Source organism: Hippichthys cyanospilos, chromosome 8 (genome assembly GCF_059441005.1).
Source record: "Hippichthys cyanospilos isolate Australia breed blue-spotted pipefish chromosome 8, RoL_Hcya_1.0, whole genome shotgun sequence".
Taxonomy (NCBI): domain Eukaryota; kingdom Metazoa; phylum Chordata; class Actinopteri; order Syngnathiformes; family Syngnathidae; genus Hippichthys; species Hippichthys cyanospilos.
Window position 1 is genome coordinate 17,077,241 of NC_142376.1, and position 17,011 is coordinate 17,094,251.

Here is a 17,011-nt window from a genome sequence, read left to right on the forward strand (position 1 = left end):
TAAACTCAGACAAGACAGAAGCCATTGTCTTTGGCACACTGAAACTAAAAGTGTCAGCAGTCACCTTAAATCTGTTACTCTAAAACCCAACGAGGTAACAGTGCACACACTAAATTGTTCAAAAGAGCTTGACAGACTGCTGCACTATAGCCAGAAAACTGGTGCTTAGGTCCTGTAGTACTGGCTTCCTGTTGTACTGGCTTCCTATCGCTCAGAGAAAAGTCATTAATATAATTTTGTGTGTGATGTAGAAAATGAAAAGACAACTGTTTGTCTTTTTAGATAAAATTTTATGTCATGTTACGGCATACAGTACAGTAAAAAAAAAAAAACATTTGAATTAACCAAACTTATACATTTTTTTTGGCAACTGATTTGTGTAAACATAACTTCTATCGAAACTTCTACATTTTGACATTAAAAGGGTTTTCCTAAAGTCTTGTTTGAGACCTTGGAACTGTTCATGGGATGACCGTTTGTCCCCTCATATTGTATCTTCTTGTTGGTCCTCAATAACACCACAGACGTTTTTCCCTTTTACATTGCTGCGGTGCAAGCTGCTGAAGGCTGCCCAAGTCATCCTTTTGTGCTTCGTCTCATCCGTTCATTAAACGTTTGAAAGGGGAACCTTGTGGTGGTAAAGAAAGCCCACTCACCTTCAGAATGTTTTCCACTCCAAGTGAAAATCTGGTGGAAGGATGAACTTATTAAACATATCAGTAAATTTTACTGTGCGAACTAACAACAGGGAGTGACAATAAACTGAGCTGAATGCCAAACTGACTTGAATACTAATTGTTTGGTTTATTTGTTTATGTCTTTTGAAAGATACCATATGATATATACAGTATATATTTATTTATTTATGCTTAGATGGGTTGGCACCGTTATACCTGTCAGAGCTTGTTTAGCCTGACATTACTACCAGGGCACTGAAGTCGTCTAACCAGTTGATCCTCGGTACAGGCTTGCTACTCATGCGGACCGAGCTTTTTCTGCGTCTGCGACAAAGCTGTAGAACTGCCTACCTTTCCAAGTTAGAGCTCCGCAGTCCGTTGAACATTTTTAAAACGTTGCTTTTAAACCTTTTCTCTCTGGCTTTCACCCCAGAATAGCCAAGTAATCTTGGCTCTGTTGTACCAGCTTTTTATTCTAACTCTGTTCTATATTGAATTTATGACTGTTTTTATTATTTTATTTGTGCTTGAGGATTTGTGCATGTGGGTACCAGAATTTTTAAAATGTAAAAAGTATTCATACGTTACATGTTTGAGACAAAAATGACTGTTACTACATCTTTAATCATTTACCCAAATAAAATGACTGTACTGTTATCCCTTCTCATTTCCATCTCCTTGGCCGTAGTTGGAGAACACCGAAGGCCTTAATTGCCCTTGGATTAACGGCCCTTGAACATCGACCTCAAGTGGAGCCTGTCGCTGACCAAACATGACAAGAAGGAAACACAGTTTACACTGGGAATTCCAATTTATTTCACCTTGTAATATTTTTTCTGTTTCTCTGTTCGCTATGTTTTCTCATCACCATACTCCTTAAACCCTACTTTCCTGTTATAATCTTTAATAAGCTATGAGCTCCACTCTAGGTTGATGTCGTAGGAGTGCAATTACAGTCAACTTGTCTGTTTCACATGCAAGACAACTTCACAGCACATCACAGCACATCGCTCCACAGTGCTAAGTACTGAGAGAACTAATATATATATATATATATATATATATATATATATATATATATATATATATATATATATATATATATATATATGTATATATATATATATATATATATGCCCAATTACAACAAAAAACAATGGAAGAAAATTCAACCGCTGATCTCAGGACGAATGTCCACGAATGTAAATGCAACGTTTCACTCCGCTGCAAAAAAATGGAGTTCAACGATTTGCTGATTTTTCTCTATTGCGGGTTCCAATCACGGTGAAGCCGTGATAAATATTTCTGCACGGCTGTCGTTGTTTGTCGGTTTAATCGATCACCAACGGCAGCCGTGACAATCCTTGCTCTCTCGCACACACGCTAATTAAATGCGCTAACCAGAAACAAATAGTCATACAAAAACAAAAAGCAAATGGTCCATAATTAACAGAACACAAAACTTCAAGCGTGCCCACAAAAGAAATATAGCAAAATAAATACAAAACCAACTCCTTTGTGAATAAACAACAAATGAATTCACAAACACATAATACTCACATACATAAAAATACTGTACGTACTAAATAATGGTACAATTGCAACTGCTACTCCTCCAGATATAATCAGAGATGAACAAACTGGCGCACATTTCAGGCTTTGCCCATCTTTGTTGTAAACGTCCTGGCAAATTTTTGATTTGGGCAACAGTTTTTAAAAAAATATATATGTTGGTACTGCGAGTTCCTGTGAAGTGACAATGTATCTTGTTCTACCTTTTAAAAAAAAAGAAATCTTAGTTTATACTAAAAAAGATATTAAATTTATAACTAGCTTCAAAGAGTAGCAGTTGTCCACGTGATAATTTTTTGCACATCTATAGATTGAGGCAGAAATCACTTTTAATTTAATAAATCGTTTTTTATGAAATCAGGAACCCCCAAATCTGAATCGAATTGGTATATATATATATATATATATATATATATATATATATATATATGTATTGTATATATTGTATGCATGTGTATATGCAGTCCATAAATAGTGAGAGGAACTCGGAGCAAACAACAAATTCGACACCACATCTGAAGCAGTACGAACATATTTCCTCTTTTATTTACATTCCTTTTCAAATGTTAACATTTTCGCTATAACTTTTGATCAGGTTGGCATTTTTTTTTCCTCATTAAAATAAATTGGCACAATTAAAACATATGTAGACAAAAGTTTATTTACACCATACAACATTTTATTTTTTTTGTTTGTTTTTTTTAAATATTTTATACAGGGCTGCAGATGGGAGAGCTTGCCGGGGATCCTTCAAGCGGGTTCCGCAGTATTAAAGTTGTGAAATATATTATTTATATAAAAGTGAGTATTATCTTTATTGCATTGAAAGCAATGAAGAATGTAGCCGGACAAACATTCATTTTAATATGACACAAAAGATAATCTTTGCCTCCCATGTTTCTTACTAGAAAGTAAAAAGTGTCGCAATGGCCAAACAGACTGTTATAAACGTTTTTAAAAACCTGCATAAATATATACATTGTGCTCCTGGGCCTAGTAGCAACCAGACCCAATGAAGCTGGGACCACATGGCGTGTCGTTTGCTCTGTGAGGTTTCTTCTTGACGCTGTATTTTTTATTTTTTTTCCCCTTCCCTTTCGCACCAACTCCTTGAAAAGATAATTTGAAACACGTGATGGTAGATATTGTACACCAGGCTGCCCCACACTAAGTACACTAGTGAGAATACAAAAAGTAACACTGATGGTTTCCCGGATCCCTTTTTCCCCATTGCTCCTCTCTCTGCGTCTCTCATCAGTCTTGTATTGGCACATAAAGTCCCTGCCATGCTCCGACTATCCCGGCACGAATGCCAAGGCTGTTAGAAAAGTCTTTTCCTTTATTCAGTGCAAAATACATCGCTTCTTCTTCTTCTTCGTCTTCTCCTTCCCGAGTTTGCATTTTCTTCTTCGCCTTTAGACCTCTGTTTGGAAATCCCCCTCCTGGACGTCCAAGGGGAGATTGACACACTTTTCCCACTCGGCGGGCGTCATTTCCAGCGAGTCCTTGGCACTAGAGTCTAGTACATTCATAGTGGCGTAATTCTGGTACTCGCACGCTGGGTTGTAGCTTTCCCACGGGTTCTTGTTTGGCATTGCCTTGTCCTGTGAACACGGTCACATTAGTCAGCACCACATCCCTATCGCGTGGCCTTTTAATGCCCACAATACTATGCAGTGATCCTTCCTATTAGCGGGGATGTGTTCTAGATCGGTTGGTGAAAATCTGAGCTATAGGGAGATCTACAAAGTGCCCACGCATGCTCCAAACACATTTTTAAACCACATTGTAGTCATTTTCTTAGCTAGTTTACATTTTACGGAAACCTTTTCATTTGAACAAAAGTATGTCGACTTTTATTGCTCTTTCTGTGTGAGCCAATTCGTCTAGGTGCACTGGCACTGATGACACCAAAGACGCTAGTGCAAATAGAAAGGAAGGCACCGCTTGCGGGCAGGGAATATGAAGTGGAAAGTCATTTCTGAGAGAATCGCTGCAGTAGATTCATTGGTAGTGGAAGGGGAAGTTGGGGGGGAAAAAAGGAGGGAGAGTTGCATGTGTGCTGATCTTCTATAGGTTTGTGTTTGCATTTCTAAGAAGGAAAGGATGAACAAAATGTGGTTTCAAGCAGAGGTGGTATGCAGATCTAAATACTGTCATCATTACATTACCCGAGAAAGTATCATTTAGGTTCATACGGAAATTTCAACCAAAACAAAACTATCCCTAGATTTTTGTGAGTAGTGTAAAATATAGCTCTGCAAAGTCTATTCAGAAGCCCACACAATCTTCTATTTAATGGTCTATGCACCTTAGATGCTGTATTTCTGATTTAACGCCGCATGCTTTTTTGGAGACGTGCATGTGTGTGTGTGTGTGTGTGTATGTGTGTATCAGTCGCCTTGCAATGATTTAGACATCTGGCCCACAGTGACAGAGTATATCCTGCACGATATGAATCTGCAGATATCTGATTCAAATCAGATATTCATCCATCTATGATAATCATTATCCGGATCTGCAGATTTATGACTGCAGTGGTCCCTTTTTCCTGTTTTCTCACTGTTCTGTATGAATGGCACAGAAACAGAATGGCAGGGCCAAGTCAAATTGGCAACGTTACCTTTTCTCAGTTTGTATCGAAACCACGACAGAAGCGTGAACAATGACTATGCAAATGACATTCAAAACGGAACTTAGCTATTTTCAGCTGTAAAAAGTGAACATACTTGATTTGATGACTATTTTGCATTTATAATCAAAAAAACACATTTTATCCCTCGCTGTCAACTGAAAATGACGGTGGGCAACAACCAATCACGGCTCAGCTTGCAAACGTAACATGACCAAACCCAGAAAAACGGGTGAGTTGTGTATGGTCATAACCGAGCCTTGAGCGGGTGATGTCATTTTCAGTCGACAGCAGGTGGAAAAATGTGTCTTTAAACGTATTAATGTAAAAGTAATGTACAGAGAAATAATGACGTATAGACTTTACTTTTTGCTGCTGAAAACGGCTAAATAGGTTGAGAATTTTTTTAAGCTGATTTCTCCAGCAAAGTTATGTTTGAAGTAACCACCAAAAGATTTCTCCTTTTCTGAAAATGAACATTAGGGATAAGCAACAATGATTCCATCAAGCAAGTTATTAACTCACTGAATAACAACAAAATAAGTGCATTTTTGCAAAATAGATGAACAACTTTCTATTCTATTTTATTCATTGTTCATTTACATATTTATTCCATTTATTGCTCATGTTCATTGACATATTATTTATTCCATTTGTTGCTCATAGTATACCGCTGGTCCTTGATTGACAATAAAGTTCTGTTCCGAGAGTTGCAACGAAACCTAAATATATATGTCGGAATGTGCCTATCATTAACCGAAAATTGTAGATGTCACGGCGGATATCATACACGGAACACGGATTTAAGGCCGTGTGCTGCGAGTGAGCACACACACCCCTCCGGCTCGATAGCTCCTGTGTAAAACGCAAAGGCGGATTAATGTCAGATCGTCCGTTACAGCTCTCATGCGGCTATTTTGTCAGATCTAGGTGTCAAAGAGGCAACTGACATGACAAATATCCGAAGTGGGTCACATGGGAGAAATAAAATGGGGATTGTGTCATAGTGTAAATGCAGCCTTAGAAGAACAGCACATTTCAGGTCAGGTAGGGATGCTGATAGATTAAATAATCGGCCATGCATTTATGGTCAAAAATTAAAAAAAAGATGGTGTAGCTAAGTAGATAAATGTATATGTAAATCAAAGTGCATTCATGGCCTTGCATTGGAATGGATGCACTCTCCATAGCAGCTACATTAGCAAACATCTTTCTTCCCTGTGACTGGCCTTGTGGAGAAAATGCATCTTTTCTTTAGAAAAAGGAAAAGGAGGGAAGAGGGGCAGGCTGTCACCCGACTAACCCCGCTGCCCACCCCTCCCCTCCCCCAAAATGGCCAGCTGCTGGCGCCGTACAAACGAACAACCTGTTCTACACAAAGTCTCATTAGCACAATCTCACACTCATAACCTGCGCTGCACATCTAGCTACGGCTGGATTTGAATGTCGCTGAAATCCACCCCCCACTGGTTTCCTGTTACTCACCATGCTCCCCATATTTGGTATGTCTCGAAATCGGTCCAGGGTTTGAAATTTCTGATTCAGTTCCTGGAACAGCTCCATGTGTCTTTTCCTGGTGTGCATGACTTTCTGCAATGGCAAGGGTTTTCGCTTTGGTATTGACAGCCAATAATGCAAATGCATCCTCTCTCCATCCACTCGCACTCTGATCAATGTGGTAGTGTCAAGGTAGGTTTGCTTGTAGGCCAGGTTTCAAACAAAATCTGCTCGGGTCTGCATATATACTGTTACATACCGCCAAAATAAAGGAAACATTGGGATGATTTGCAAGAAGACGGCAAAACTACTGCATTGAAAATGGCAGGAGTAACTGCATCTAACTTAATTCTTTTGTGACAAATTGCCTCATTTAACGTTTTGTTGGCGGAGGAGGAACCCTTATAATCCAATCTTGGCTCAGGGCTTCCATTTAAAATGCTTGATGTGTGTCTACTTTAAAGCAAAAAGCTCCCCATGCCAGCAACGCTGCCAGAAGCCTTCATTCTGTTTCCTTTACTTTGAAAGAGCGCAATATATATGTCATTATATATATGCAGTAAAACTTGATTTGGCAATGCAAAGGAATGCAAAATCCTGCCAAAAGAGGGGTGGAACTTGCGCGGCAAGAGTTGTGGTTCAAATCAGACAATGAAATGTGCAAATGACTTTAAAAGCATACACTTTAAAAATCGGTGCAGAGGCGATGGATGGAGGAGATGGAGGACAAAATGTTGATGAGAACGCTCGTCCTGTTTGTCAGTTGACAGACTTGCTTTTACTTAACTACGTAGCGTGGCAATAAATCTTTCAAACTCCAATAAGCTTAAGAGGCTCGACAAGTTCCAGTAAATCAAATGACAAACACAAGGATGGCTTTACTCTCTGTAAATCAAAAACAAAAGATAGATGCATATTTTAAGGGAAGGAACTTTTTTTTTTTTTTTTTTGACATACCTCAAAGTCCAGATCAGAATATCGTGATTTTCTTCTCTGTAAAAAAAGAAAAGAAAACAAAAAACATGAGGATAAGCCATAGCAAGGTTTACAGGCTAGCTACAAGACATGAATTCAAAATGCTTGATCAGAGAGGCTGCCTTTATGAATACAGTGGTGCTGGGACTTAAATGACTTGAGTTGAGGTCAAGGTATTAAGCTTGTAACTCAATATAGCAACATAGCAAATCAGTTTTCCCAATTGAAATGTCACGATTCTATTCCTGTGTATATACACTCTGGTATTAGTGCTGTATATGGATGCAAGCTTTTCAGGGACGACATCTATTGCATGATATTGGGAGCTGGAGTCGGTTAGTCTGGCTGTGATTTGGCAGCCTGTGGAAGCTCCTTGTGAGCGTTTTCGTTTTGCATTAGTGTGCTAGAAATATTCGTCAGCATTTCAGACGTGCCTAATGATGTGTCTATTGAATAGCCATATGTGTTTTTTTAATGTGAATTCCACAATCCTATGCTACATCATTAAATTCAAATCGACATTGCAATTGATTAAAATGCCATTTTCAGATTGCAAAGGCACACACGTGATGCGTTTAGAAAGCCAGAAGTGGAACATTTAGTACGTTTTCTGGTTCAAATCCAACCAGAACTCTTGCTGACGTCAAGAGAATTAGGGCAAAGGGATGTTGAATGCTCGTCAGACCTCTCCTGAGCTTGGTCTTGTTTTTTGTGAAGGGTATTTCCCCCCAAAATGCAACTTAGAGACTTATACCATATTCTTCGGACCATAGTGCACCCTGTTATAAGGTGCTGTCTTACTGATGAATAAGTCTTCTTTCTGAAATTTCTGGATAGGGAACACCAGGTTACATGGCGCACCGTAATTATACGGTTAACATTTTATTTTACTTCAGTCTATGCTTAACTCTAAGCACCAAATGGTTTACTATTAATATAAAATGTGATATTATATGTAGGCAACCTGGTGGGAGACTGGTGCGCACGTCAGCTGTAGAGATTGTGGGTTTGACTCCGACTCCCACCTCCCGGTGTGGAGTTTGCATGTTTCTCCGTGCCTGTGTGGGTTTTCTCCAGGTTTGTGTCTGTGTGTCCTGCGATTGTCTATCGACCAGTTGACAGTGTATAGTTGATTGTAATGCTGAACATTTTGCCTGTTTTTATCTTTTCAAAAACATAGATGGGGAGAGACCCTTCAAAAATTAATCGCATATGAAACTGCAATACCGAGCGGAAAAATAATCGACGCATTTCGATTATTTTTCACGGTCCTTCAGGCCCATTCCCTTCGGATGCATTAACGAGAGTATACCTCTAAGGAGCTCATGGAGATCGTAGAGCCCGTCTCACTCCTCGAGAGCCCAGCGCTCTCTTCCATTTCAGCGAGGAAGTTCTTAACGGCCGTGCGGGGTTCGAAGGGCAGGTTCTGCATCTGCTCGGGGGCGCCGGGGTACTGCTGCTCCAGGTTCACATTCATGTGGTCCACGCCCGACGGGCTTAAGTTGAAGTCGGGGCTCATCTTGTAATGCATCAGCCTCTCGTGCGGCAGCGTATCCATGGTGATGTTCATTTTGGAGTCCTCCTTATGGTGAGCCGGCAGAGTAGCCGACCCCGAAAGCGCCGCCGTCGAAGCGCGGGGCATGACAATGTAGTCCGTCTCCATCATCTGACCCTGCGACGGATGGCCCTCCATGTCGTGGCCGCCCATGTTCTGGTCGCTCTGGCGCATGGCGTCGTCGGTGCACAGGTAAACGGTGCGGCGCATGTCGGCGTTGTTGTCAGCGAGCGACTGCTCCTTTAGCTCGCCCACACCTATGGGCATGTGCAGCGCTGACGGCTGCTGGATGATCACTTTGGAGATGATGTTGCCAGGCAGCGTGGAGTAGTTGAGGCCTTCAGGAGCCTTCTCGTCCTCCTCGTCATTGAGGGATATGCGGGAAAGCGTGCCGGTCACGGTAGCCGCGCGGCATGAGCCCATGTCCTTGTGGAGGGCTGCCAGGGAGGAATCGCATGTTTGAAATTAGCGATGCATGTGTGTCGCGGTGCGCGGGTACTCATATTAAGATCACTTCGGGATATTTTCAGTCAATATCATCCAGCTTGTAAGAAAGAAGTGCGGAAAGAGCATTTACAGCCAAAATAACAATGACTGATGCCGTAATCTTAGCAGAGCACCGCAGTAAAAATGCAGTGATCCCTCGCTACTTTGCGCTTCGCTTATCGCGCCCTCAGCGCATTGCGGATATTTTGGGGGGGAGAAGGTTTAAGATTTAAATAATTGTGTGTACAGTACTGAAGTAATATTTGTCTTAAATAATATGCATAGAATGAAGACTTTCCACGTTTCCAAAATGTAAAAAAAAAAAAATATATATATATATATATATATATATATATATATATATATATATATATATATATATATATACATATATATACATATATATATATATATATATATATATATATATATATATATATATATATATATATATATATATATATATATATATATATATAAAACATCTGTGTGTGTGTGTGTGGGGGGGGGGGGGGGGCTATACCACGGTTTTCATCTATCGCGGGGGGGGGGGGTGTCCAACTTAATGGAATCTCAACTTCTCAACTGTATATATTCGATGAATTCTGTAGTCCTTCATGAAAGCAGACTCATTTTGGTAAACCAAAATAAAACATTTGCCTTTAGTTTAGAAAACAATGATCAATGTTTTTGCATATTTTCTAACGTTAGAGACCAAACCAAAACTGAATCATAGTTATTTCATGTTGTGTAATTTCTGCACTGTCAACTTAAAAAAACATGTCCTGTTTTGAGTAAAGGTATAAAATATAACAGATTCGTCGATTACTGAAATAATCATCAGCTGCAGCGCGACCTTTTATTTAGCATTAGAATATTTTGAAAATGTGTTTAATGCTACATATATATTTATTAATTGCCTCCAAATGGAATTTCTGGACCAAGTCCAAACAAAACATACATTTTAACCCTGAATACACATTGAAAATTGAATTTAACTGTCATTAACCTTGTTATGTGTTAAATACAGTCCCATCAAGATTTACGCTCGAGGCAACAGACTTGTACACGACTACTAATTGTAAAATGAGAGTACTGAGAGTAATCTGTGAAATGCACTGCAGTTTTACTCTCGCCTGATTCAGGTCATGATTTATTCATAACACCTGACTGCTTTTGCCTTTATTGTGTCCAGCAGGTGCACTTGAGTCTGACAGGACTGTGCTGTGTTGAGGGATGTGGGACAAAAGGCTGAGAATTGTGAATGTGTGAGTTTTGGAATTGAGTTGGGTTTAACCCTTTGTTTTTTTTTTGTTTTTTTTTTTCTCAACAATTCCTACACTACACTCTTGGCAGTGGTTCGAATGAACAAAAGGGCAAAAATAAGTCTCAGGAAATGTTACCTTTCCAGACCTAAAGACATGAATTCCTATTTTTGATGGTGTCAAACATATTTATAGAAAGCCTAACGATAGCATGCCATGCAGCACAAAGTAGCTGTTGTTGAAATGCACAGCAATCTGTCTTCACTTAAAAACACCATATAAAAGGAGTAGCCAACAGCTCTTTTTATACTGTTTTGTTCTCAGATTAAAGTCAGTGCTTTGGTAACTGTGAAAAACTCCTGTGGGGATTGTTAGAGCTTACGTAACCGCAGCTATTTTTACTGTATAACCTCTTTTTGAATGTTTTACTTGCAAAATAGAGGAGATTGTTGTTACATTGGTCAACATAAATAAGTACACCCCAACAGATTTGCGCAAGAGAAAAATAGACTCCTTTTTGAATCAAAATTCAATGGCATACCGTAGTACAAAATACCCCCGCAAATGTGGGTCACTGATTGCAAATGGATGCTGAAAAAGAGCAATCAATGATCAAACAGATGGTTTAATGTTGCAAACAAAGCAACACAAATGGGATAATTTGTCAAAGCAAAGCATTTTTAATTCACACAATGTATTTGAGTCTAATCATCATCAGATTTAGATGAAGACTGTTGTGTTCAGAGAAACTTAAAAGCACTTTTTAAAGGGAGTGTATGGGCTCTTACCTGATCGACAGGCAATGTCTACGTCCTTTTCGAAATCCGTCTGAAAACAAAAGATCATGTGATCAGTAAGACTTTGACCTTTCTGAGAAACCGCTCTTTGTATAATGCCGATCAGTTGAACCAAAACATGGTGAAACACATTATTTTCAAAGGCATACTTTTCAACCTAGCACTTCTGCTAAATCCTTTTCGAATCCTAATGAAGTGGCCGGCGAGTGCATATCAATGCATGACGACGCAAACGGGAAAGGGAGGCATTTTGCACCTGCTGCAAATGGCCGTATTGAACTGAGCCAGCCAGACGCTACTCTGCTTTTGTGAAGACTATTTCTCTCTGAGGGGTATTAGAATACTAATGGCGAATCGTTTCTCCGACATGCCAATTGTATCATGGCGCTAGATGAAGAGACTGACATCCCAATTTCAAAGGTCGGGCCGAAAGCGATGCTCCGTTATCCCAGAAGAGGAAATGAGAGAGATGCATGCCTGATGGGGATGGGGTCAGTAATTTCAATCAAACACAAATCAAGGGTGGAGCTTTAAGGGTCTAAGAGGAGCACTAATGTCTTGTAGCAGCTATTCAAGGTTAATTATGAGATGCTAAAAAACAATGCACCGCTAAATGATGGCAAATATTGACGCTTGTGAGGTTGAATCATTTCAGACCTCGAAATATTGCTTAAAAAGAAACTATTATACGTAAAGTGTAAAAAGAACAGCTAAAACATTGTGTGTGAATACCAAATGAGAACATCATGAGATTTCCAAGTTGCCTCACATGAAAACTAAATGCAATTCATCGTGTGGCGTGTATTTCTTCCTTCTCCATTCATCAATATTGATTTATCCATTTTGTACTGAGCTGTCTGGACAGAGATGCGTGACTTATTTGCATATAAAGAACATGCTGACTCAGCAAGATGGCAAGAACCCACTGATGAGTGTGCACAGTCTTATTGTGTCCGTCATTGTCAACTTATGTTGACCTTGCCATATTGTACTGAGCAGCCAGGACAAAAACACATGTACAGTCCTGTTTGAATTCTGCGACCTTCCCATTACATTTCACCTTCTTGTTACCCTTCTGTGAAAACCCAATCAAAATTGAAAAGACATATGCAGTTAATCCTTTGTCTGTCTGCTAAGCTAAAGTTTCACAGTATGAGCTAAGGATTTGCAAGGAAAAAAAAAAGTAACACACCAAACTGAATCAACCCAATGGTGGAAATGAGATGACAGAAACAGTTCAGCTCTGGCTCTAATGAGAAAAGTGGAGAAAACTTGCTCACCATTATCTGGGCGTGGCCATTAGGAAAGCCCCCTGTCGCATCACCGCTGATTGGATCCTGGCAGTTTCTGAGTCGACATCTGAATGCATCTTGTACCTCTCTCCGTAAAATGCAGTGTACCATCACTATGACAAAACCCTGCAGTGAGTCAAAGACTGCAAAGAGGATTTGAAAGAGGATGGAACGCTTGTCCGTCATGGCAAGCACCGCGGACATCCATGTCAAGGCCAGCAGAGGGAGGACGACGCAGGAGCTCCATAGGGACGCCCTGAGAAGAAAAAAAGGCATATTACCGCCTGCCAATGGTAGTTGTCGAAGGGGCGGTTATTTCGCAAGGGCGGGCGAAAGTATTGGTATATGCTGTAGGTGTGTTGCAATATGAAGTGACACAGAATGCATATCGCAATGCGATGTTCGGTTTCCCGTATGTTACGTTTCAATTTTGAGACGCTGTATTTTCGTAATCTTTCATCACCACAGAATAATTGATAAATACATTATAACTATCAATTTCCTCTTTCGTCGTCATTTTGTTTCTCTCACCGACGGCATCTTGCAAAGTGACGTCACAGGTCCAGTCTGAAAGTCAGACGAAATATCCCTTGCTTCAGATAAGTTTGCTCGGTCTGGCATGTTTTGCTTTGTTTAGTGGAAAAATGGCTGACCAATGATTTGACAACATCATCAACATCCAGCCACAAGCATGTCCGAAGTGGGGTCCAGCAAGCCAAAGCATTAAATTGGCAATAATAAAACGTGCTACACAAGCTGGCTCGTTTTCATCCAGTTTAACAAAATAGACTAAATTCTCCATTCCACAATTCCGATATTAACTATCACATTTCACGCTGTCCTGATGCGACTTTTTAGTTCAACGTGTATTTCTGAATATTCACCTCTTAATTTAAATAGGAAAAATACCTATCAATTACCCATAGAAGATCTTTCTCACGAGCATTGACCAATATATTACAATCCATAACGCAATACGCCTCTGCTGTATTGGAGCGTATTGCAATAAGTTTGAAGCCACAATACCCGGCACTAGATATCTATTTATTTCGTTTCTGCCGTGGTCTGATTTATAGCGGTAACAGCAGTTGCCATGGCAGTGGCTCTGCATTAGCGAGGTGGACCTGCTGTATATGCAGCATTGTCTTATTGATTCACAGTCACTTACATCGCATTGCTGGCTGTAGTCGCTGACAAAGCAGTCGTTGATACAACACCACATTTGGCGCACTTGAGAGTCAATCCTGTGTGCGGCTCACTCATCTGTCTGTGGGGCATAAAAGACAACGGCGTGACCAACAACGCTAACAACCACAAAGTGTGCATCATTAAATATTAGCGATGGCACACGCAGCCAGCATGGGGGCGTAATATATTTTCATCTTGGACTGATTCTGCCAACATGTCGCTCCCGTGAGAAAGCTGACCTCTTTAGGTTTTGTCGTTTTCTCACAGAAGTAAGCTCCAACTACGGTATATGTTTAAAGAATCTGTGAGTGTGTATTGTTTTGTTTGCTTTAGAAATCCTCTTCTGATGACAAAATAATTTCTCTTTTCAAAAAAACTGTGAAAAAATAAAAATTTTCAGCAGTAAACCTTTATTTGCTGACTATTTTTTTCTAAGTACATTGGATAAAGCCTAGAAAGAAATGCCTTGTGACTTATTGGTCCTAATATCACTGGCGCCTTGGATTTTCAGTATTGTTTAAGACACACTGTTTGGCCTTCAGTGGCATAGGGGCAGAAGGCAATTTTTGAGCAAATTAAAGGATAATGAAATAATACAGCAATTCCATATGCATCTGATAACCTCTATTAAAGGATAATGAAATAATATAGCACTTCCAAATGCATCTGATAACCTCTATGTGAATCCACTCATGTGAAAAACAGACATGTATCTTGACTTAGATGTAAAGGTTATGTATATGGAATTCTTCATTATTTAAAATAGTATATGAATAATGCATGTTTCTTTTTTCTGGTTAAACAAATGTTGATCAATTTTGATATCAAACACAATTATTTCAGTGTAAAAAAGTGACAAAACTGCCCTCACTGATGCAACACTTATAGAACGGGGTGACAGTTAAGTTCGACAAAAAGGAGCAAAACTACAGTCAAACGTTAAAAAGAACAAAATAACGTCCTGGCAAACAAAAACTGAAGTTGAAAAAAAAGAAAAAAAAAAAAAATATATATATATATATATATATATATATATATATATATTACACACACACGCCATATTTTCCGCACTATAAGGCACACCCTCAATTAATGACATATTTTTAAAGTTTTTCCATAAGGCGCAGCGGATCATACGGCGTAACCTCAGTTAATGATTTTATATAATATATCATAGATAATTTTATGTGCAGCAAAAGTCATAAACACAAGGAAAACACTTCTAAACCATATTGTTAGCGCCAGAACAAGACACCAAATTACTTGTTATACTCATGCGGCATTTAAGTAATGAATAATAAAAGAAGAAAAATGAAGGTACTAACAAGGACGTGCTGTCATACCCTGCTCGATGCTTCATCTTCTTGTCCAGTATGCCGTCTCTGGACACTAATTTATTAAACACCAGAATACCGATCACCATGTTGACCTGGAAACGAGGGAAAGATATCATCAATAGATCATTCCAATGCAACAATTATTTTAAACTTAATGTTAAAAGCATGGCTTTCCAGGATGACATGTTCCATTAGTAGCGAATGATTGATGCCATTGTCCCGTTTTTCTCCCCACCTCAATTTTGCGTGTGTGCACTGAGCTTCGACCTCTAGCTTCTGTTTTTTTTCTTTCCCCTTTTCCTCATATCTGTCACATTTCAGCCGGCGGATGAGCCATGCCGTGCACACTCAGTCCGGCACGGCAGCCTTAGGAAAAGATCTGCCTAATAAGAAACACTTTTCCTCTCAAAGGCACCTTCATCCAGCATTAGCAGCAACTTCACTGACACAAAACTGGAGCAGCAGTGTGCAATTTTAGTCTTTATGTAGCTTACAAATAATTGAAAGCGCTTCTTGTTCATGATGCCATTTTAGGTTTGAGGCAAAACTAGAGCAAATGTGAAAAAAAAAAAAAATCGCGTCTCTGCATGTGTTTTCTTCTGAAACTTTAAACTGAAACTATAAATTCCACCTCAGAGTTTGCCATTTCCACACAGTGACATTCAGTATTCCGGTGGATGTCCCCTCTGATATATTAAGAGATTCAGGATTTTTATTTTAACACATGGAAACAATGCAAGGACACATTTTGTGATGTTCCCTCACAATTAACCAAAGGAATCACTAAAAATGCATGCCTGCAAGTTGATGCTATATAGCTCAAAACAAATTTTCCGAAGCCACTTTTAATTTGTTGGTGTTTATTGTTCCTGTGCAATGTCTTGGAAAAATGTTGGAAAATTCACCACACCATTTCTTGTGCCACTTTTGCTCTTGCTTCAAATTTGGTGTTGGAATAGATCAAAAGTCTAGAAATCAAATTGTCTTGTATTTAGGTTTTACGTGACGCTTCAAAGACACGAGTCTTAAGAGAACAGTCTGGTGTCCTCTAAGAGCGTGAAGGGTGTCTTGAACTCGCTAACCTCTCAGGGTCCGCTTACCCTAGCTGCACAAATATTTCTCACGCATAGTTTAGTGAAAAGGGCTTGGTTAAAACAATGCCAGGTGGTCAGTGAACAACAAAATGTCATACTAATATGGGCTAAATACTTATTTTCCACCACAGGGGGAACAACTAAATTTCCCCTAGTGTCAAGAACTGGATCTAATGGTTGCGGCTTACCAAAACAACAGCAGCTGCTGGTCCGACGAAGGCGTACAGGAGCCCCCCCTCCAAAGAAAGCCAACAGCTGCAGAGAAAACAGGGAGCAACAGTTAACTCGCAGCCAGTGATTAACATCTGAGTTAATGGCACACAAAATAACATACTCTTGTATTTTCCTCCCAATTGTCACGGGAGTAGGCGCCATATGCCGTAACTCTATTTGCAGATTTTCACACACTAAAGAGATTCTAAGCAGTGTTCATTCCATCGCTATCAAGCTGCGATACAACTCCAGAAACTGGGGTCCTGCTGAGCAATCGCTAAATCGGATTGCGTTCGTGGGACTGTCTTTATGACTCTGTTTAGAATAAGTGAGCCACTGCAGAGGCACTTAATCATTGCGCTTAAGTGCTACCATCGTTGTTGCCTGCTGCAGGCACAGTAAATACCCAATGGTAGTAAGAAGACAAACTT

General features: G+C 39.7%; 1 protein-coding gene across 7 annotated transcripts in view; it reads right to left on the reverse strand.

The window, feature by feature from the left end:
• Nucleotides 1-2,765: 2,765 nt before the first annotated feature.
• The window catches only part of adgrb3 (adhesion G protein-coupled receptor B3), a 128,559-nt gene continuing 114,313 nt past the window's right edge, over nt 2,766-17,011 (reverse strand). For 4 of the 7 annotated variants that reach the window (XM_088420855.1, XM_088420854.1, XM_088420858.1 and 1 more), the window contains 9 exons: nt 16,556-16,622; nt 15,262-15,365; nt 13,917-14,015; nt 12,737-13,004; nt 11,448-11,487; nt 8,666-9,345; nt 7,336-7,371; nt 6,367-6,471; nt 2,766-3,853 (listed from right to left, as the gene is read on the reverse strand). In XM_088420855.1, coding sequence (XP_088276981.1) covers nt 3,665-3,853; nt 6,367-6,471; nt 7,336-7,371; nt 8,666-9,345; nt 11,448-11,487; nt 12,737-13,004; nt 13,917-14,015; nt 15,262-15,365; nt 16,556-16,622 — 1,588 coding nt within the window. In that variant the 3' untranslated portion in view covers nt 2,766-3,664. The remainder of the gene's footprint in view (nt 3,854-6,366; nt 6,472-7,335; nt 7,372-8,665; nt 9,346-11,447; nt 11,488-12,736; nt 13,005-13,916; nt 14,016-15,261; nt 15,366-16,555; nt 16,623-17,011) is intronic. The other 3 variants (XM_088420856.1, XM_088420859.1, XM_088420857.1) reach the window with 3 other exon arrangements.